This window comes from Pleurodeles waltl, chromosome 2_1 (genome assembly GCF_031143425.1).
Source record: "Pleurodeles waltl isolate 20211129_DDA chromosome 2_1, aPleWal1.hap1.20221129, whole genome shotgun sequence".
In the NCBI taxonomy this organism is placed as follows: Eukaryota; Metazoa; Chordata; class Amphibia; order Caudata; family Salamandridae; genus Pleurodeles; species Pleurodeles waltl.
Window position 1 is genome coordinate 604,809,612 of NC_090438.1, and position 23,788 is coordinate 604,833,399.

Here is a 23,788-nt window from a genome sequence, read left to right on the forward strand (position 1 = left end):
GAGAAGAGAGAGATATGGGCGAAGGACCTGAGAAGAGAAACAAATGGAAAGAAAGGAATGTGTTAAGAGAAGTGAGAGAAAGGAAAAAGAGAAAGAGAGAACTGAAGCAAGAACGGAGGAAGAGCTAGAAAAGAAGAAAATCAGGACAGCTGCAGAGAAGGCTTACTCTGGGGAAGGTAATTCCCCATCCAACTCTGAGGAACTCTCAGCCAAGCTTCCAGAAGAGATTGGGAACAAATATGTCTTGGGTTCTGATACTTTGGGTAGTTTGTAAATTTTTAGATAATTTGCAAAGCTCAGGGATTGGTGGAGTAATCTAACTTGACTGCTGCACTGAACAAGATGCCCGCTGAAGGGACTGATATCACTGAGAGAAAGTCTGAGGCAGCTAACTTGAGAAATAAGTGAACAAAGGAAGCTCTGGGCAGATGGTCTGAGCTGAAGCCAGGCCAGTGTCTTCAGAGATTCTGTAAGAATTAAAGAGCAGATGGTGGACTGTGTGAGAACTAGATTCATGAGGCGTTACATGATTGGAAATAAGTAGGTAAGGGTGTGAAGGAGAAACATGTTCATACTCTTAATGAGTTAACTGTAGTAGAGCAACTCAAAGTGCTCCCCAGTCGTACAATTCTTGTCTAATTTGACAGAAAGGGATATTCCTGTGGAGGATGATGAGTGGTTAGCTAAGAGGTTAAACAATAAACTGGAGCAGCATATTTCCAAATCCAAAGGAAATTATAATCCCAGGCAACTGCTTACAAACCAGAAGGAAAAAAATAGTTTCCAAGGGTCCAAGCAAGGACTGAAACCAAAATTTAACTGGATTGCTAATTAGAGCCAGATTGAGAAGGTAAGGCAGCAGTTTATCTTCAGACTCTAGGGGATGGCGTGTTTTAAGTGACACCGGGAATGGCATTAGAAGCTGCATTGTTCCGCCAAGGATCATGTAGCAAATACCTCCCTGATAGGCAGCATTCTAACCGAGAAATACCCAAAGAGCTCAACCTTGTAGTAATGGGCATCTGGGAGAGGTATGCTGATGCTATCGAACATATTCACCCAAATACTATTGGGTTTGTACTGGAGGTGGTGGTCAACCGGAGGAAGATCCCTGCCCTCAGGGATTATAGTGCTTACAGAACTATGGTTGAGAGGAAGTAACTCAAATATGAAGAGGGTCTCCATGATCCCAGTGGCTCAAGGCTTGGGGCGTGTGAAGATGACATGGAGTACCTGTTTGCAAGGGTAGATGGCAAAAAGGTCATGGTCCACATAGGGATTTGACAGAAACAAGGTGCTGAATACCTTTTAGACAATCACTTGTGTCCATGTTAGTTGAGCAGCCAGAAGTTTACATCGTTTGAGCCACATGAGCTTTGCTTACCAGGGCACAGGCTACATGTCAGTCTCAGATGCAGAAAGTGATCACGACCTCAGTTGTGGCCTTGTAACCCCTGTTTGCCCCAATAACCCTGTTAGAAATGGGGTCTTTGGTTGACAGTCAGGTTACCCCCTGTTCAAGCAAGGACCCTCACTCTAGTTAGGATAAAAGAGAATCACCCTCAGCTAACCCCTGCTTACCCCCTTGGTAGCTTGGCAGAGCAGTAGGCTTAACCTCAGAGTGCTGGGCGTAAAGTATTTGTACCAACACACACAGTAACTTAATGAAAACACTACAAAATGACACAACACCAGTTTAGAAAAATAGGAAATATTTATCTAGACAAAACAAGACCAAAACGACAAAAATCCAACATACACAAGTCAAGTTATGATTTTTAAAAGGTTTAAAATAAAAAGAGTCTTTAGGTAGTTGTAACAACACACTAGCGCTGCTAGCGTGTAAATGTACCTGGTTTGCGTCAAAAATAACCCCGCACGGGCTGTGCGCGTCGAAAATAACCCTGCACGGTTATATGCGTCGAAAACAACTCGGCACGGCGATGCGCGTCGAAACAGCCAGCCACGCGACGGTCCGAAAGTCCCGCGGCGCAGGTTGCGATCTCTCAGCCTTCGTCAGCGATGCTGCGCGTCGTTTCTCCTGCTCCGGGCGTCGATTCTTCGGTCGCGTTTCCTGCGGCGTCGTTTCTCAGCTGCGGAACCGGCGTCGCGTCGTTTTCTCAGCCGCGATCGGATTCGCGTCGATCTTTTCTCCGCACGGCGCTCGGTGCGTGTATTTTTGTCCTTAGGCTGCCAGCCTCTCCTTTCAGGGTCCCAGGAACTGGAAGGGCACCACAGAGCAGAGTAGGGGTCTCTCCAGAGACTCCAGGTGCTGGCAGGAAGAAGTCTTTGCTATCCCTGAGACTTCAACAACAGGAGGCAAGCTCTACATCAAGCCCTTGGAGATTTCTTCTTCAAGATGGAAGGCACACAAAGTCCAGTCTTTGCCCTCTTACTCTGGCAGAAGCAGCACTGCAGGAAAGCTCCACAAAGCACAGTCACAGGCAGGGCAGCACTTGTTCCTCAGCGATCAGCTCTTCTCCAGGCAGAGGTTCCTCTTGATTCCAGAAGTGTTTCTAAAGTTTGTAAGTTTGGGTGCCCTTCTTATACCCATTTTAGTCTTTGAAGTCACCTTCCTTCAAAGGGGACTCACACCTGCTTGTGAAATCCTGCCTTGCCCAGGCAAGGCCTCAGACACACACCAGGGGGCTGGAGACAGCATTGTCAGAGGCAGGCACAGTCCTTTCAGATGAGAGTGACCACTCCACCCCTCCCTCCTAGCAGAGATGGCTAATCAGGAAATGCAGATCACACCCCAGCTCCCTTTGTGTCACTGTCTGGTGTGAGGTGAAAAACAACCCAACTGTCAAACTGACCCAGACAGGGAATCCACAAACAAGGCAGAGTCACAGAATGGTTTAAGCAAGAAAATGCTCACTTTCTAAAAGTGGCATTTCCAAACTCACAATCTCAAAATCAACTTTACTAAAAGATGCATTTTTAAATTGTGAGTTCAGGGATCCCAAACTCCACCTGTCCATCTCTTCTCTAGGGGAATCTACACTTTAATCATATTTAAAGGTAGCCCCCATATTATCCTATGAGAGAGAGACAGACCTTGCAACAGTGAAAACGAAATTGGCAGTATTTCACTGTCAGGACATATAAACCACATTACTATATGTCCTACCTTATCCATACACTGCACCCTGCCCTTGGGGCTACCTAGGGCATACCTTAGGGGTGCCTTACATGTAAGGAAAGGGAAGGTTTAGGCCTGGCAAGTGGGTACACTTGCCAAGTCGACTTTACAGTGTAAAAATACACACACAGACACTGCAGTGGCAGGTCTGAGACATGATTACAGAGCTACTTATGTGGGTGGCACAACCAGTGCTGCAGGCCCACTAGTAGCATTTGATTTACAGGCCCTGGCACCTCTAGTGCCCCTTACTAGGGACTTACTGGTAAATCAAATATGCCAATCATGGATAAACCACTTACATACAATTTAAACAGGAGAGCATATGCACTTTAGCACTGGTTAGCAGTGGTAAAGTGCTCAGAGTTGAAAAGCCAACAGCAACATGTCAGAAAAATATAGGAGGCAGGAGGCAAAAAAGTCTGGGGATGACCCTGCAAAAGCAAAAGTCCAACAAACCCCATAACGGTTTTGACAGTAAAGTTAACTTACGAGCCAGAGAAAATAAAGCTTCAGAAATCTCTAGACCCTGCTGGATCTCTAAGTTTTATTATAGGTTTCACGATCCATTCTCTACTAAATGAAGTGTGGGGCCCAGACACTGGTTTACAGAGCATCTCAGGGACTCTGATGCATTTGACCATTTTCCTAGTTTATGTATGGCCAGGGTCCCAAAGACAACAACATGGTGGATTTAAGCAAGTGCACCAGTGGCTGAGCAAAACCCCACACAAATCAGAAACCCAAAACCTACCAGCCAAATTACTTTACAGAGGAACACAAAACCCCTGATGGTTGAGCTACTGGAAGGCAGATGGGAACTAAACAATATTTTGACTCAAATAACTGACCAGGGTATGCAAACTTAAGGCTTCTGTGTCAGTGATGTGGTTACCAATCGTAAGTCGGGTGAGACTTAAAAGTGTAAAACTGGTTATAGTGAAATTCTAAGTTGATAATTGGGCCAATAAACAAATTGGAACCAACAGTTAACACCAAAGGGCCCATGACAATATTATGGCCCTGTACTACTAAAATTGTTGGGTGTAGTCAAGGTATCTAGTGTCAGGGGCATTGATGAAACCATGGTCACATACCTGTCAAGGTAGTCCTGACAAGAGTGAGGACTAGTTTAGGAGTGGTGATATCAAAACTAGTATTCATGATAACTTGGGAACGGTTGTAATGTGATGGCTCAGTGAGACAGGATCCACATAATGAAATGCACCTCGATGGCCTCAGAAGAAATGGGGATTGCCATAGTGTTCGTCTCAACCTCGCGAATTATAGATTTGAACAACCCAGCAGATCACCATGCCATGCAGTGACACTGATTTCACACTGCCTGCCCAGTTCTGGGTTATTGGGCCAGTCTCTTAACTGTGCAGAAGAGCAGGTGCACAAGGAGAAGGTTCAGAGGGTATTGGAGGCTCACCAGCAGATACTGTCCTACAGTGTCTCTGGCATATTGTTGACAGACTTGTGAGCATACAGTTTTGCTTTGGACTCAGTCCAGGTCAGCAGGTCTACTCCCATGGCTCTCGCATAGGCTCTGTGCTTGAGTGAGTCTGTTAGTGAGGCATTCCTGTGGACCCTGGACCTGTCTCTTTGAGACAGGGGCAGCACCTTTCTACATCAGGCAGACATAGGCACCTTCTCCCAAGAATGGACAGGTACTTCAGCCTTTTCTTTTGATCCTAGTGTTGTTCCAGGCAACAGTTTGTAATGTTCTTTGCACATCAGTCTCAGCGCTACTACTATAAAACGTTTCTGCCAAAAGGTCAAATTTGGTACAGGACAGTGACTCCAGAAGGCAAGTAGATGGTGAACCAGGGGTCCTTATAGAGATTTTAGGCCCAATAAAAAGGTTTACCGCCCTCAGATTCAGGCTCCCTGTCAAATATCACAGAAAGTGTCTTTTAAGGCAGACTGTCAGGCTTTCTAGGCTGGAGACAGAGGGATACATTAAAAGATACCTGCCCTCCAGCACATGACATAATGATTCGACTTACAGGGGAAGTAAGGTGTAACACACAATGTCTTGAGCCCATCTAATAATGTTTGCCACATGTACTTGTTAATATGACACTGCCTTTCTTTTCTTTTGCAAATAGCCATACCCAAAGACCCATGGATGTCATTTAGGCTGTGACCCCCAGATTGCCCCATGTGGCCCCTGGCACTGCCCTTGCGACTCCTGGCCTCAGAATTGGCAAAATCAACGCCAGGAACAAAAGGACAGCTCGTCCTTATGGACGCTGATTGGCGCTCCACTTCCTTGTTGTCAACCAGTTTTTTTATTACATTGATAGTGAGTAATATTATATTATTCACTAATAGTATAATACAAAATGGAGCACAGTTAGCTGGAATATGACCCTCCTTGGTAGCTGAGGTAAGTAAAAACCACATTTAAATGTATGCTGTGTGCATGCTTGCGGGTGAGAGTGTGCTTGTGTAAAATAGAGTGTGTGTATGAGTGAGGTTGTGTGTATGTGTAAGTATGTGTGTGTGATTAAAAGTAAAGATGAAATGGTCGTGTGGTGTCACTTACGCTACCCCTGGCATTGTGGTGAATTGATGACCATGCAAAGACCCAGACAAGAAAGAAAGATATGCAAGCCAACTGGTTTTCTTGTGTGATAACACTACTTCATGCAATATAGAGATTTCAGCCATTTTGGAACAAGCTCCCTGGGTCCTTGTTGTTGCACAGCATGCTGCTTTGAGACACTGAAATTACCTTGCTGTAAGCTTTCCTCTTCAGCCCGTCTTCAGGATCGTTATTAATGGGTGAATTGACGGTGATGGTTTGCTTTGATGACTCTCAACCTACATGGTAGTTCAGTAGGTTTTTTTTCCTCTGTGGCCATTGCTTTCCGTGGCTGCAGCTAGTAGGGAGCCGCCTTAGTATTAGAGTTGTAAGTGGCATTCCTACAACTCTGTTTACTTACAGGAACTAAAACATTTCCGCCCCCTGCCCTCAGAGTATCACTGCCTACAGAAGGACTTGTCAGTTCAGTACTTGAAATCCTTTGTTCTCTTTGTGAAATCAACAACTCGGTCTTCTGGGATGTAGACATGCATTACATTGGTGCTAGCTCAGTGTGTTTCCCATCTTGGGACAATTTGTTCTACTGTGAACATATTGCTGTTCTCTGATGATATGGCGCTAGGGTTTATGGTATAGTAAGGTATCCCAGTGACAACATCTCCTTTAGAAAAACCTTGCTAGAAGACTTTCCATAAACAGTGGAAACTCAACAGTTTAGGCTTATTTTAGGTAATCAATGTGTTACGTTATTTCATTATTCTATTTTTTTTGCTTTGGTTTACTTTGTTTGGTTACTATTTTCTCTAACCCCTTCTTCCCCACTGCTACTGTTTTGCTCTCTTTACAGCTTAGTGAGAAGGAAAGGGGCTAGGGAAGTGGTGCCTATGCCTGTGGTGGATGTCAAACCTGACATCAGGACACCAGAAGGCAGACGTTAGAAGTAGGGTTAAGCTGTTGCTGGGCAAAACAGGACGCTCCTCTGCACCAGTAGCCAAAGTGGTCTAATCCTGGTGGTGCTTTTGACAAGCTTCATGACTCATTGGTTGTTGCAAACTAGAAACCAGGTTTTGTCAAAACTTCTATGTATTCTTCAAATCCTGGAGCAGCTTTAACATAATGGAATCCAGAATGGCCTTCAGTGTAACGCAAGGAACGTCCATCTTGACCTCAAAAGGTCACAACTATATTGTACACAGTCTCCCTCTTATGGGAGAATATGGTTATTTAACAAGAAGGCCAGTAGATACACAGGGTAACATTGAAAGTAACTGTGCCCAAACATATCTGTCAGATGCCAGCATCCACTGGGCTCTCCTTATCCTGACATCTACCATGCGCAGGGGTGCCCTTTGAGTGCACTCCAGCTACGGAGCCTTATACAGTGTTGGTGAAGCACAAACAAAAACAACCTGAAGCATCTCCCAAAGACCATTCGAAGAGAAGGCCATTTGTGTAAAACAAACAGGGGCAGATGGGAAAGTGAGGAAGGGGTAGGATTACATAAATATCTCCGCACAGTAAAGACTTCTTTCACCACCTCACTCACTTTGTATTGCATAGCATAGGCCTCGTGTCAACTCTCCCTGCATCCATGTAGAGAGTATGCATTAGATGTTACCGTAAGCACATGTTGACTACCCTTGGGCGCAGCCATTCAATTTTTTGAAGCACATCAACTGTACCTCTGCCTCTTTAACAACTTCTTCAAGGCGTAACTCATTCTTTCCCATGAAAAAACATTTGTGAATTGACCCACGTACGTATGTACAATCAGCCTTCTGAAAAAAATGTTAAACATTTCTAGTAGTTGTAATTAAGATATATATATTTTTTTTAAAGCAGTCGTATCTTAAGGAAGGTGCTCCTACAATCTTCTTTTGGGTTGTAAAAGTAAACTACGATGCCCATTGTAGTTTTTAATATTTGACCAGTGCAAAGTACATATTTTTGTTGGCATCGACTGGCACCCGTAGTCAAGGGAATTTCACGAGCAAATGCAGTAGCGGAGGAAACAACCACCTGGCATTCGACGGGGCCAATGATAACGTAATTTGATTAAGGCGTGGGACTAAGAGCATTTCTAATCGAGTGTGTTTCTTGTGTCTTCATAATGTAGCGCCTTCTTCTGATTGATGGTCACTAACGCGCTAATTAGAAGTCGAGGAATGCCTTAACAAACGATCTGCAAATGGGTTGGAGAAAGCAACTGACCTGTGACGTCTTGTACATGTGGCAGACGGGTAAACCCGGCTCCTGTTTACACACGTTCACGGCGTTACACACCACGTCTGCGTTCATTTCCATGTTTAACCTGAAGGAAAATAGAATACACACGTCGGTAATACGTTTTTTGCAAAATACAGAGTGCTAGGATTGGAAATAGGTGAATGAGACTTCTGTGAAATGTGCTTAAGGAACCCGTCAAGTCCTGTGTAAGTAATACTGGCACATTTTATCTTTATATCAGTTTTAAATGTTACATTATCAAGTTTTATCAGCAGTCAAGTTCAAACTAGAAATGCACAATATCAGCACTTCTCAGTAGCGCTGCTCTACACTAAGGACAGTACCAGAGCTGCTTAGCACGGCTGATGTACTAACACCGACAAGCACTTCTCACAAAGGCTGCTGCACTAATGATGACAGAATGAGTACTTCTCAGTAGTGCCGCTCTGCACTTAGGACAGCATCAGCACTCCTCTACCACCGACAAGCACCAGCACTTCTCACAGGGGCTAATGCACTAATAATGACAGAATCAGCACTTCTCAGTATTGGTGCTATACATTTAGAAGAACAAGCACTGCTCAGCAGGGCTAATGTACTACCACCGACAAGCACCAGCACTTCTCAAAAGGGCTAATGCACTAATAATGACATAATCAGCACTTCTCAGTATTGGTGCTATACACTTAGGAGAACAAGCACTGCTCAGCATGTCTGATGTACTACCACCGACAAGCACCAGCACTTCTCACAAGGGCTAATGCACTAATAATGACATAATCAGCACTTCTCAGTATTGGTGCTATACACTTAGGAGAACAAGCACTGCTCAGCATGTCTGATGTACTACCACCGACAAGCACAATCACTTCTCACAAGGGCTAATGCACTAATAATGACAGAATCAGCACTTCTCAGTATTGGTGCTATACACTTAGAAGAACAAGCACTGCTCAGCATGGCTGATGTACTACCACCGACAAGCACCAGCGCGTCACACAAGGACTGCCGCACTAATAATGACCGAATCAGCACTTCTGAGTAGTGCTGCTCTCAGCGAGGCTGCCATACCTGTAATCGAGAGTACCAATATCTTCCAAGAGGGCTGCTTTACGTGTCATAGGCAGTATCAGTACTTCTCAGCAGGGCTGCCATCCTTATAATACATAGTACCACTACTTTTTAGCTGGGCTGCCATACTCGTAGTAGACAGTAACAGTGCCTCCTTGGAGGGCTGGTGTATCTTTAATGAGACAGAGCTGGCACTTGAATTTAGAGCTGTCACTCTTCTCTGTCAGACTACCAAAGATTTCACTGTTCTGTACCCCAATGTTAAAAACTTTACATATCACACATAAAAGAAGCGCTGAAGAAGCGTATTGTAGGCTCATTTTCAAACAAAGCTCAAATGTATTCACAGTTGATATTTATTTGGGCGGTTGTTGTTGAACTTTATGTAACAGTGTGTTTAATGATTGTGTTCAGCTCTCAAGGAGGGGTTAGGTGTCTTCCACACCTTCGGATTTTGTTCTCCCAGGGATTCTGTCTTAGCGTTTCATCCCCTTGACCCAGATGGATGAAGTAGCAGAAAATGAGCAGACATTTCCAACTTGGGTGCAACAGTGTGCTAATTTTTAAAGATATTTTTGGCCAGTTACTAAGAAGACTTTGTGAGATATCTCTTCCATGAAACATCGGAGGATAGAAACTGCAGTGGTTAACTTGAGTCGTGGGTGTCAAAAGCAGTGCTTAATTTGAGACAGTGTTTTCGGTGCGGGACACCAGCACTTATATTTAAGGGCTGACACCTTTTTTTCTTGCCTGAGCAAAAGACATGCCCGAGAGGCATAGCAGGTGGGCCTAGGAAGACGCACAAGGAATTTCTGACCCCAGGGTGCAGTAATCTGGTTTCCCTAATAGTTGGGATCCAGAACATTGCAGGTGAGTTAAAAAACATGGGAGTGGAGACATGCAGCACTGTAGGAACTAACAACCCCCTGGAGGCATTGGTCGAGAATCCCCAGTTGACACATAGCAGGTCAAACCAAACTGTTACCAGAGCACTAATGCCCTTCACAGTGACACATTTGGAGCCAATAATCAGAATATGGGATTCAGATATCAGTACATACGCTACAACCTGAATGCAAATAGCACTGCTCGATGGCCAGGGTAGGCCTTATAGCTCTGACATTTCCAGCAAGCAAGGAGCAATCTGCTCTGCCACTCATCCCAAAGTGTTGTCTTGGAATATAGCAGGGCTATCTCCAAAACTTGAATCCATAGATTGGGCTAAGTTTATAGACATGCATACCTGGTCTACTAAGCCGGTGTATCGGGGAAGCTATGTTATCTTTAGCAAAGATGCTCAATTTAAAGACATGGGAAGGCCCTCAGAGGGCTTAACAACCTGGATAAGCACATTAACATCCTGAAGGGTACAGGAAATACTGATTGATTCCCCTGACATACTGGGTGTATCCTTGGTTTCTCCTTTCCAAATAGTATACATTTACAATGTTTACTTAAGACAAGGAAGGACATGGCTTTTGCGCCGGTAGAAGCATTGAAATTTGTTGCGGGGGAACGTCAATTGTCAATTTGAGCCTCTGGACGACAATATATAAGCAATTACAGTGGATGAAGACAGTGCCTGTGGCATTCACAAGTTGGCAATTCCCCTGATTGAAATGTGGACTCCCTTAGCAATACACATCAATGCTTTAACTATGAGACAAGGCCTAAGAGCTGGGAATGGTAGAACTGTTTAAGACAGGGAAGGGAACCATACATTTAACTGCTTCCCAGGCACCAGCCTCATTGATTACATAGTGGTGGAAGTTAGAGCATGGCAATTTGTGATTAATATGGCTGTATTACCTAGACAAGATAGCGATCATAACGCCTTGGTCTTGACCATCGACTCCCTGTATGTTTCAGGAGGGCCATAGTTAGTGAACCGTTTGACCACACATTGCTACCAACTAGTGATATGCGAAGAGGTAAGTGGTCCTCTATGACTCTTGCACAAGAGCAGCTTGGGGATGCATATAATTTAGTTGCAGGCAGTATGCAGGAGATCCTAACATTGGATGAAGTCCTAGAACAGATGGAACACCTGAGAACAATTAGTCTCATCAACAATAAACTATTTTCAGGGTTAAAAGAGTATTTTCATAGGTAACAAAAAGGGCTTTTGGGAGGAGAACCCCGCAGTCATAGTTCAGCAATGTCTGTAAAGAAGCAAGGTCTGCTCTAATGTCTGCTATTAAACAGCATGACGGGGGAGATTAAAGTGTGAAGGGAGGCCTACAGGAAGACCATTAAAAATGCTAAAAGAGAATGGGAAGAGCGGAGGTGGGACGGCCTGGTGCACGCAGTTAGGAAAGGTGACCAGCGAGTCTTCTGGAACCTAGTGTCCTTAGGTGTTCAGGAGGGGTACTGTCCGATTGTAAACAGCGTCTCTGCTGCTGATTGGGTTGCCCACTTCTCCAGTTTATATTCACCAGAGGGAGCAGACAGTTCTGCCTCGTACACCTCTTTGATATATGAACAAGTATGGGAGGCACAAGGGACCATTAATAAAGAATTTATAGCCATTACATTGCAAGAAGTTAGAACTGCAGTTAGTAAGACAGTGCCAAACAAAGACCCAGGGCTGGACAAAATTCAGGGCGACTTGTTCAAGAGGGAAGTTAATGTGTGTTGGGTCCCTATATCGTACTATTATTTAATTGTGTCATGTCAGGGGCACCAATTCTTTCAACTTGGGCAGGGGCAGAGATAATATCAATCCACAAGAAGGGATCTGCCTCGGAGCCCAGTAACTACAGGCCAATAAGCCTGACTGATACTTCCCAAAAATAGAGGAGTAAGCCATGGCTGCGTCATTGCCCCGACTCTCTTCACACTCTATGTTAATGGCCTGGTCCCATTTTTTAACCTCTGTGATGGGATCCCCCATGCCTGGCAAACATTAAAGCTTGTGCCTTAATGTTTGCCAATGATATACTCCTATTGTTGAACACACCTATGGGGCTTCAAAACATCTTAAATGGTTTTGAGAATTTTTGTACCCAGAGGGGCCTAAAAATTAGTGTGGCAAAAACCAAATACATGGTTTTAAATTCTTGCCACTCTACAAGATCTAATCCAAAGCTCATAGGGTCCTTTTTGGATCGTGTTCACACGCTTGATTACCAAGAGCTCACATTAACAGAATAGTTTGACTGGCGGTGTCACATTGAAAAACATAGGCTAAAATTAGAACAATACATTGGGGGGTTGGTTAGAGTACAACAAAGCTCAAACTTCCTCCCAATTTCACCGACGATCCAAATTTTTAAGAAGCAGGTTTTCGGAGCAGCTCTCTATGGTGCAGAGCTTTGGGGTCACATGGATGTGGCCAAATTGGCAATAGTATAGTAGAAAATTGTTTCATACGCCAAACGACAGGACTACTAATGAGCACAACTCTGCTCCCCCCTTGGCTTGATTTGGGTTATGGCCTATTACAGACAATGTGGGAGTAAGACCAATCTTATTTTAGAAATGTATATGGGCCACACCTGAGCTTAGCTCCTACCAAGAGGGTCTGAAGGAAGTTCTAGGAATTTCTGGTGCAGGAAGGATACCCTGGAGTCAGTACATAAGAGAGACCTTGAAAAAGATAGGCTGTGAAGACTTCAAAATCAACTTTGCAGGGGAATTACATTCAATTGAAGCCAAGCATTTTGCACACACAACCCTCCTTTGGTATCCTAACTGATTCTTTCCTTTTGACAAAGGTCGAGTTTAAGTTTCAGCACTTTCTTGATGCAATAGAGCCTTCATTAGCAAGGAAACTATATCTACAGTTCAGGTATAGTACCATACCGTTTGCCTTGTTTACCACCAATTGGGCTAGAGTACCTGAGCCAGCCAGGATAGCCTGCCCCTTTTGTGGTTTTACTAGGAAAACAGAAGGGCATGTTTTGTTCTTCTGTCCAGCCTACTGGCCGGAAGGAGAAAATGGCTAGTTCCAGTTTGCTGGAATTTGGGTATTAGCCAATATGTAGAGGCCCTCCGAATTTTAAAAACTGATGTGAGGTAGAGCTTGGTCTTTGCTGTCTCCCGTTATTTTTTCTATGTGGAGGGTCAGGAAAAAGGTGTGTCTGCTATCAAGAGCTTCAGGTTTCCTGGAGGTATAGGGATCTGCTTGATGTGCATTTTTCTGCCGTATCTTGCTGAATGGTTAAAGAGAAATGTGGGTACTCATTCAATAGATGTGAGGTTATTTTGCATTTTAAAGCTAGAGATTAATTTTAGCTTTCTTTATGTATATTATTTATTTAATGAATTACGTGCTTTACTACTAATTCACATATGAATTTTATAGTGACTGTTTTCACTTACTATGTATTTTTTAATGATTTTTGTTGTAATGTTCAAATTGGTCCTGAAATTTATTGCGCTTTTATGGCAAACTGCGAAATAAAGATTTCTTTAAAATAGAGTTTTGCAATTATTTGCATGTGTTTGGTTGTACTAATGTGTTCTTTTAATCTGATTGCAGTCTCCTTTCTTTGTATATTAATGCAAATATGATTACTGTTGTTAGTCTCTCGTTGTGTAGCAATTTTCAGTTAAAATGGCATAGGTCACCTGATTTGCTCAAAATATCTTGTTGGGGGGGGAGGGGTGGCAGGTGATTGTTTACAGTTGGCAAAAAATACCATTTTGACACCGTCTGCCAAGAATGCTGGGCTCCCTGGGGAGCAAATGAAGAGTCCAAATTGTAGAAGTAGATCCCTATCAGAAGCAATGGAAGACATACTTGCTTCACTTATGCTGATTGTTTATGATAATCAATTTGGCTGGGCCTCTTCAGCCTACTACCACTATTAACTAATGCTTCACCACCTCTCAGATGTGATAGCTTTCTCACTCCCAATAAGTGGATCATCACTACTCTTGATCTTGCACACAGCAGAGGATAATGTGCCCACAAACATATTGTTGCTGCTCATTGAAGAAAATCATTAGAGGGAACATTGAATCGGACGCCAAATTACCAATTTCCTTGGTAATTTCAAATTTTTCAGTGGAATCTCAGGGCCATGTCTGTATTCCCCATTAAATCCACCCACCGGAGTTACAGATAAACCCAGAATCCTTAACTCTGGGGGACAGAGTTAATAGTGGTTTGCCAGAGCACTCAAAGAGAAATGTTTTGACCTTGGTAAATAATGTATTTCTTATATAAATACGGCTATTGATTTTTTTTTCTTCAGCAACTTTTATCTCTTCGCTTTTCAAGATGGCGGTTAAGACCTCTGCTTTAACCCACCTCAGACTACACAATGCCGGTGGCCAGGATCAGGGTTATCCTGTCACCAGAGTCAAAACTATCTCCAGTGACCATATCCATAATATGCATTTCCTAGTGGCAACAACAGTTAATGTCTTATGAACATCCCTCTGGATAGTTTGATGGTTGGCTGAAGTGCCTAAGTAGACACTTGAAGGACTTCAGAAATAGGACCTTTAAACAAAGACCCACAACTTAAGTTGTCACAACCTTTAGTCACTACTGACAAGAAGTGCAAAGTATTAAAGAGATGTCAGCCACTTCTGCATAAATGCTGGTTTTTGACTGCCTCAATAGATAGGCATGATCATGACTGGGGACGTTTGGCTGGATTTTTTGCAAGAGGGGACAATACCCGTAAACTAATTTTACAGGCTCGAGCATACTTATTGGGAAGTTAGGCCAATCATGATTCAATCTAAAATGGGACAACCTCTTTCTGGAAAAAGATGATTAAGGAACTCATTTTAAAAGTTCTATTCTCTATCCCTGCAAGGCACACAGGCACACCGTGATTTTAATCCTAGTCTGTGCACCATTGTTTACAAACACGCAATAAACCTCACTAATTTATGACATACTATAGTTTTATGCATTTCAAAAGGCATGGGATCAAGTGATGTGCAATTGTTTTATTCTGGGCCTGCCAGCTGAAATGAAGTTTTTAGAGGGGTAGAAGCGTGGTGGTAGACACAGTTCTCAGATCTGTACATTTTATTGTTGGTATTTACCTCTCTGCCAAAATAGAATTATGAAATTCACAATTTTTGTAAATAGCTAATCATGTTGAGATAAGCAAACTCCTACCTTCTATCTCTAAAACGGTTTACAGTGATTCTATCTGTCACCTGGCTCATAGCCTACCTGTACAAGGTTTCACCTTTTGCCTCAGCACAAAAAACTTGCTGTACTCTAACTGTCAGGACCCCTTTCAGAGGGCCACAAGACAAACAAGGATTACTGGGACCAACCATGAGGGTTGTGTTTTTTTACTCATGTTCTCCGAGGGCCTGACCTACACACTTATCTATTATGGTAACGTTAGTCAAACAGTACAAGGCTTTTCAAGGGAAGGTAAGTGCAAGACAGGCATAGGCTCAAGACTAAAAAAATTATATGGTTGCTCAGTTCAATACTTACTTTTGGTAAGAAAAGCAGTATTTATTTATAAGCACAAAATGCAGCACACTAAATGATCCACACATAAAGTCTCTCTAGATTAGCACCCCAGCACTGGTCTGGGCAGTGTCCCTTCTCGGCAGATCCTCTCCCCCCTCCTCAATGTGAACCAACACATCCCTTGGGGATATATGGAGGTTTCCCCACAGGAGCTGCTCATACAAGTGGTGCACATCCTAGTTTGGTTTTGGCCTTAAAAGTTCAGCTTCTCTGGTGCTACACCACTGAGCTCATGCAATCCTCAAACCAGTGGTCCTGCTCCAGTGTTACCTGACTGAGACCTTCAGATGCATTGGGGAGAATAAGAACATCTTCTGGTAATCTGGCGATGTGCAGCTTACACTGTGCTTGGTAGGCTGCGAGCTGTGTGGCCACAGGTGGCAACGGCTTCCTGGTGTAGCAGCTTCTTAATCCTCATGGCTCCTGCTCCTAATGTTGGTGGAGCAGCGGCAGGGAACTTTCTGATCTTACTTCCATGTTCCTCTTCTGAATGTGGGGGCTCCTGCAACACAGGTGATGACCCAAAGAGTCCTAGAGGCCCCCCTTCTGATATATGGGGGTCACAGGCATGAGCGACTGCCCCAACAAGGTTGGCTGTATAGGGCAACTGCCCCAACAGTCTCAGTGGCTCTATCCTAGCATATGTGGGTTACCGACACAGGCAATGGCCCCAATGAAGGCAAATGCAATGTGTGATGGCCTGCAACTTTACAGTAGCCCTGAAGGAATTACCAACTTCTGCAAGAGGGCAGACAGTTCTCTCATAACTGTGGCCCTAACTGGACCAAGTTCCTCACAATCTGCTCACTGGGATCCACTCATCAGGATCCTCTCTGGGGCTTGTCCCATGAAGGCTCGCTCTTCCTCCTCACAGGGCACACTGGTCTTGGCAGGCAGGCAGGCAGAAAGCTGGTGCTCCAGGTAAAGGATACGTATTCTGTGTGATGGCCATTCATCCAGCTGGAAAACTGACAGATCTTGGTCCCGAGCCCTGCAGCAGCAGCTCAAAGCCTTGGTGAACTTATTTCGCCTGATGAACAATGCAGTTGAACAAAGTGTGGGGCTCATACTCCCATCGTTAGAGTCCAAATCTAGACACAAAAGTGATTTAGTGTCTGGTTCTTTGAAATGTGGGTTTTGGGTGTCAGTTGCTTTGAAATGCTCTCTCCTCTGCCCTTTCTTTTGTAAAAGGGACAGTTTGCCGTAGCAGTGTTGGGTCCAGTTTTGATTGGCCCACAAAATAGCCCAAGGGAGTAACTGGGGATCCCACCTGGCTGTCAGCCTCCACTCAAACATGACTTACCAAGGTTGAAAGGCCTAAGCCGTCCCTTCTATCAAGAATAACTGGTCCAAAGTGTCTGACTTATTAGTCCCATCATCTCTTTGACAATGATCTCAGGCCCCTCTGAGTAGTAACTCATGGAATCAAAGAGACCTTCGATGTACACAGAGGATGCCCTGCTAACCTTAATCCAGTGTGTGTGTTTCCACCCCATTCCACAGGAATATCAGCAATATTCATCTTCTGTCTGGCGGTTGAAGTCCTTATTGCCACTAGCCTTTCCAGCCCGTGGAGCTTCCAAAATGGAACCCACAGGCCTCCATGTTATGTACCATGCACAGACACATACACGCACACACACATCCCAGCACGCACACACAAGTATCACATGCTATCCGAAGCAACACACCATTTATGCAGGCAAAGATGATTTAAGAACAAAGACTCAGAACTTTACATGAGTGAGTCAGTAGGCACCACTCACACAACACCAGTAAAAAGACATGTTCACACTACTAATCACCACTACACTCAAAACAGGTATCCTTCCACCACTGTGCTTTTTTCAGCTTTGAATACACAATACCCATGGCTTTTTGTGCCATTTTCATGAAAACATTTCTGCTTCTAATGCTGTGATATAAATATTCTAAAGGGCTTCGCAAAATACCAGCTTGAAAAGGTCAGCACTACTTATTGTGGAAGAAGAGAGTTCAATGTCAGCAAAGAACTATGAAATGGCATTCACTCCGTTGGGCACACGGCATCAAATAGGCAAACAACATCAGCAAGCTTTGCTTCCCATTTTATGTATCTCACATACAATCTCCCTACACAAATGTGTAAATGATTGTCTGTTTTGAATTAATATTGGTCCCCAGTGCACTTGCAGACTCTGAAAGATCAATAGTTAGCCAGCATATGTAACGGTAAACGCCGAGCCTATTCAGTAAAACAAATATCCACACACAACCCTCCCAGAAAAGGGAGTGTAAGGGAGAAGGGGCAGTGTACACAGTAGGGACATTGTGGGAGGACAGGTGTAGTGCGCGCAGAACAATTGCAATGTTCACGGTACAGAGATAGCCTGCTTGCGACAAGGTGTTGAAGTCTCAGCAGTGCGTGGAGCAATAGGACCTGGGTTACTTGTGTTCTAGTTCGGGGAGGACCTGGCTTCACAGTTTGGGCTGGACTGTTCAGAATGGAGCAGGTCAAGACTGATATGCATATAGCTGGGTCCAAACTGAGGTGACATGCTGTGCAAAATACCAATGTATTGAGATGCGGCCTGAGTAATTCCCAGTGGCTGAGATGAATTCAAGCATTCCATGCATCACTTTTTTGTGTAATTTAGTGCTCCCTGATGCTGTCTGCTGTTATTGGCCAAGGGGAAGCTGTACACCATCCACTACATTCTTTTTACAAATGATTAACTGATGGAGAACTCTAAACAGAATCTCAATTTATCTTAATGGAACGGAACCATTACCATTTGATAAAGAGGTGTAGTGGATACCAGTGGCTTATTTGCAATTTGATTTACTTTTTAGAGCGACACAACACACTTAGGGCCATATTTACTAAGGCTTTGCACTAGCACAATCTAAGGGATGCAAATCAGTGACCCTATTTAGTATCCTGAACAAAAATTATTACGCTTGAAAGGTTACATTTTCAGAACACCAAAACCACTTTGGGTCATTTGCATTGCTCTGCATCAACGGGGCTTTACTAGGGTGTAGATGCTTGCACACACCCAATAGTTTTGATGCAAAGCCTGATCCACTGAGATCTCCTGAACTTTACTTGAAGCAGGTGCAAACAAGGGGATGTGTGTTCATTTCTTGAGTAAACCAACACATTACAATGTTGTTGTAGTGCACAAGATAAACCCAATACAGCTGACTCTTTTGCTGATGTCCATGCGTAGGAATTTGTACTGGAATGGTCTGCTCACTCGCTGTGCCATGGTTCGAGGCTGTGCATTACGGTAGGTAGCCTGTTTATGTACCAGCGTAAGAGATGACAGCAGCAGCGGCAGGCCATCCTTAGTACATATAGCACAGTGGTGACTCCTCCCCTTCGTGCAAAGCAGCAAATTTAAATGCTGTGCGGTGTTAAGTGAAAACAAATACATCTGTGCACTAGTCTTTCTGGACTGCAAACTGGGTTTGTGATTGGGTGGAGCAAGTAACTGCACTCAGTGCTTTAAATAGAAAAACATAAGTGCAGGTACTCACCAAACAGAGTGGTGGACTGGGGTGGAGTTTGGGGCGGGTATAAGGGTGATGCTTAGGGTGGGGCCAGGAGATAGGTTTTTGGACATTCTAAGCTTTGTATGCCAGAAATCTTCATGCACTGAAAGAATGAATTATGCATCTGTCCATGAGTTATCACACTAATAGCCATTTATATAGTACTTATATAAGAAATGGTAATTGTTAACCAAAGTAATCCTTCTTTAGCGATCTTAGAATAACAACGTATTGAGGAAAAAACAGCAATGTTTCCAATGTATGCCTTGCTGTTTTCATGTATTTCCTTGATGCAGCTTCATGAATCATTAAGCTCTATCCCAAGGATTTTAACTACAGGTAACACAAGGATCTCTGCAGCAAAAACAATAACCAACTGAGCTACCTACATAAACAAATCTGTGATCTGCATATTTCATTCTAGGCATTATGGCAGGCACATTGATCCACCCTTCCAGGAGGCCTCTGATAGAATGAACTCTGTTCTGGAGAGATTCTCGCTCTGCTGACCTTGAATAATTAAAACAGATTGCTTTAAATAGTGTTTTCCTTTAATATATTTTTAATGTGGGTGATGTTTGACATGTTATAGGCAAATGTTGTGTTTGTGTTTAATGCAACCTCCATAAAAAAAGTTTATTTTATATCAAAACAGTACCTCACATATGAGAAAAGGGAGGGCGTTACAGAGATTATTTATAGTAATTGTGAGATGATGGTGTGTTACAAACTTAAAAACAGGTCACTTTCCCAGAATATTAGATGTAAACACATTTAGAATTTGGCCGAGTGTGTCTCTGCACTGTCAGTGACCTGGCCAAAGAGGGCACAAAAGAGCTGAAACATCCATTTCATATACTCTGAATCACCTTCAGTTTCACACAGACACAAGTTCCACATTTCATTCTCACAGGCATAACTGTGCTTGCAAACTCGCACACTTTTGGCTTTTAATTTCTATCTCTAACAGGCAGTGCTTAATTTGTAAATAAAAATGTGCCGGTGCCCAAAGTTCTCTGAAACATGTGGCTGCTGCAATTAAATGTGCAGGCCTCTTTAATCCATTTACAGCCTCTCCCGGCCCCTTTAGCTCACTCCTGCAGCTTTCTGCTTTCTCCCATTGTGAAGCATTTTCCTTTTTCTCTTCCCCCGTCTTTCCCATATGTGTTTTTTACTCGGAGTAAATGCTTGAGGCAAAAAAATAAGTGGCAGCCCTAAAAAATAAGTGCTGGTGCTCCTCACCGGAGAAGAAACCACTGGCTCAAATTAAGCACTGCTCCCATGCTGTCTTACACATGCACTGCCGGACAGAGGCAGCTCTAAAAAATGTCATAGAGCCTACCCCAGAAGCAGTGCCCTGAAGGATTCAGTATTCATCATAAAAATACCAAGAAGGGGGGCGTGGCTTCGGGCGTCAAGATGGCGGTCGCACTCTGAGAGTGCTCTGGACCCCTCCGTCATCCGCCCATAGCTAACGCGGTTTTGCCGAGCGAGGGATGCCGCTTCGACTCTCCCCGTGATCCCTGGATCCCAAGGAGCCGGTGGAGGTGAGCGGTGGCGAAAGGCAGGCTCCGATCTGCCGCCGCAGCCCGACCGGCTCCGAGGGGAAATAAAAATAAAATGGCGGCTGGGACGGGGTCTCTGTGGCTGATTCGGCTCCGACGCTGTTGCCCTTCCTGACGCCACGGCACCGGGCTGGGGGCGCCTCGCGGGCCCTGGAGGGCGCTGGGTCGTGCTCCGCGTGTGGAGCCCCGTGGACGGAAGAGACGGCCCTGTCCCGGCCTGAGAAAAAGCCCTACATTAGCGGGGCCGCCCCTGGGAGCCCACGCGAAGGCACCGGAGTGAGGGGCCCGTGGGGCCCCGCCGGACCGGAAGTACGCCGGGAGTCCGGGAGAGCATTGGGACCGCGCTCCACACGCGGAACCCCGCGGACTGAGGGGACGACGTCGGCTCGGGGGAGAGGCCCTGCACCGTGAGGGCGGCCCCGGGGTGCCCACACAGAGACGATCGACGAGGAGGCTCCGCAGTAACCCGCCGGACGGGGGACGCACCGGGAAGCCTGGAGAGCGCTGGGGCTGCGCCCCGGGCACGAAGTCCCATGGATTGGAGGAGGCACCGCCGCCTCGGCCCAAGAAGGGGGGCCCTGCGCCAACGGGACTACCTCCGGGCGCCCAACTGAACTGTTGGTGGAGAGGACCCACGGAGCCCTGCTGAAGGGAGGCGAGACGTTGTTGGCACGAGGAGGAACATCGTGACAATGGTAAGGAGGATGCCCACCCGCGGCTCCCATTCCCTCCCCCCACCCCAGTACCTTGATTGACTTGGGGTGGGGGCCAGGAGCGTGTGGCATGCCTGAGTCGTGCGGGGGATCAGAGGTGACCCCATCAATTCTTCAAGCAGCTATCGACAAGCGGGCCGGCGGGCCAATCTCACCCTCCCCGACGGGGCCGCTGACCTGAATGGCCCGACCACCAACGCGACTAAAAACAGGCCGTGAACTGACCCTGGGACACTGCGACATCCAGGGAGACTGGATCCGAGCCACACTTGTGGATTCCCAATCATAACAAGTGAACCAAGGCCCAAGATTTAAATCAAAACACGGCAAGATTTAACCTGTCCGACTCCCCCCCCCTGCGCCACGATGGGGAGAGACAAGGCGAACAAACAACCTCCACCCTCTCAGCAAAAGATCGACCAGTTCACGACGCCGACAGGACAGCGGGGAGAGGGGGACACGGCTAGTGGGGGCCCGGCGCCAGACGGAGTGAGCGCCATCCTCCAGGCCATCCAAACTTCGCAATCTGCTGTAGAGACCAAAATCGGGGAAGTACGGGAGGATGTGGGCCTTGTTAGGCAGGACCTCAGAAACGCAGTGAACCGGATCACTGAGGTCGAGGCCAGAGTCTCCCAGACTGAAAGCGACCTATCCGACCTTAAAGCCAAGGTAACCCAGCTGATGACTCGATCCGGAGAGTTGCACCGCCGCGCTGAGGACGCGGAGAACCGGTCACGACGCAACAACCTGCACTTCATTGGTTTTCCAGAGGGCATAGAGGACGGCGGAGCCTCCGAATTCCTAGAGAATTGGATCAAAACCTGGATGCCGGAGCAGTCCCTCTCGCCCTGGTTTGTGGTTGAGCGAGCCCACAGGGCACTTGCCCCTCGTCCCCCTCCGGGCGGCCCAAAACGCCCGATCATTGCTCGCTTCCTCAACTTTAAAGACAGAGATAGCATCCTCAAGGAGGCTAGGCGTCTGGAAGATCTCCACTGGGAAAACCACAGGATCCTAATCTTCCCGGACTACACCCGTGAGGTCCAGACTCGCCGTCGTTCATATGAGCAGGTTAAACAAAAACTTAGAGCAATGCAGCTCTCTTACATGCTCCTCTTCCCCGCAAGACTCAAAGTCCTCTTGGCCGGGAAAGCTCATTTTTTTGAAACACCTGAAGAGGCATGGGACTGGGTGACAGAGGAGGGCGTCGGAGCCCGGAGGGGCCCCCCGGGTCCTACTGAAAAGATCTCCCGGAGGGGCCCCGGAGGAGCCGGAGACGTACCAGGTCCCGGAGGAGGGGGAAAAAAGGAAAAGATCCAGTCACTCTGGTGGACAATGAGACGGCCTGAAACTTAGACTCACAGACCGAGGGAAGTGCAGACCCTCCCGAGCCTCGGGCCTCGGCCCAGGCGATGGACGACGGACGCTTGAGCCAGTCCCCGGCACTTGATTAATACTGACAATGAAACATACTTGACCCCTGCTGGGGGACCCCCGGGGGGGGACCCGGGTTGTTCAACCTTTAAAATGCGGGTCCCTTGGGGGCCGTCGTTGGTCACGCTGTGCCCCTCTGACGCACAGCACCTTACCTCGGCACACGGCCGCTAATTGCAGTTGATCCGGTTAAATGGAGGGGTCCACCACTCCACCCCAACGATAGTCATTCTGGCTATCTGGTTCTGGTTGGGTATGTGGGCGACAGATGCTTCCGGGGTGGGAGTATGGGGAGGGGGGCAGTTAGGGGGGGGTTTGAAACCAGTTTAAAGCGTAACGAGTCGCTTAACCTCGTTTGTTATTTTAATATCTCACTGTTAAGTTCAAAACAGCCGTCCCTAGATCCACAACCAGACACTCAATTTGGTACAATACTTATGCAACACACGATTGGCATACACTGACTCAGGTCCTCTCCTGGAACGTAAATGGCCTGCTAGACAAGATCAAAAGGTCAGCAGTATTTAGCACTCTTCGCAGATATTCTCCCTCAGTGGTTTTTTTGCAAGAAACTCACCTCCTCGGGACTAGGTGCCCCATGCTTATGCGAGGAGGTTATGATAGAATATACCATGCGGGCTTCTCTAGAGGCTCCAGGGGTGTGGCCATCCTACTCCACCGCTCCCTACTCATGGTGATTACAGGCACACAATCCGATCCACAGGGCAGATTCGTAGTAGCCACAGGGACGCTCCACGGGTCGCCAATAAACCTTGTTTGTGTGTACGCCCCTCTGGCGGGACTGGACCCCTTCCTACTCTCGCTCCGACGCGTGACGGCAGAGCTCCCCCAGGGGGCCACCCTGTTGGGAGGAGACTTCAATGGCGTTCTCGACCCCGACCTGGATGTGTCTGGCGGAGCCACTGCCAGTAGATCCAATAGGGCTTCGGCCCTCAACAGCTGGACCGAGAGCCTAGGCCTATGTGACGTATGGAGAACCTGGCACCCCAGGGAGCGGCAATACACGCACACATCAGCTGCCCACCAAACGCAATCCAGAATAGATTTTATATTCATGCCCGCCACGGACCT

At 46.0% G+C, this 23,788-nt stretch overlaps 1 protein-coding gene across 2 annotated transcripts in view; it reads right to left on the minus strand.

Annotated features, from left to right (window-relative positions):
* AOAH (acyloxyacyl hydrolase) overlaps positions 1-23,788 on the minus strand; it is an 845,303-nt gene that overhangs the window by 701,112 nt on the left and 120,403 nt on the right. For both annotated transcript variants that reach the window (XM_069215577.1, XM_069215569.1), the window contains exon 4: positions 7,908-8,007. In XM_069215577.1, the coding sequence (XP_069071678.1) occupies positions 7,908-8,007 (100 nt within the window). The remainder of the gene's footprint in view (positions 1-7,907; positions 8,008-23,788) is intronic.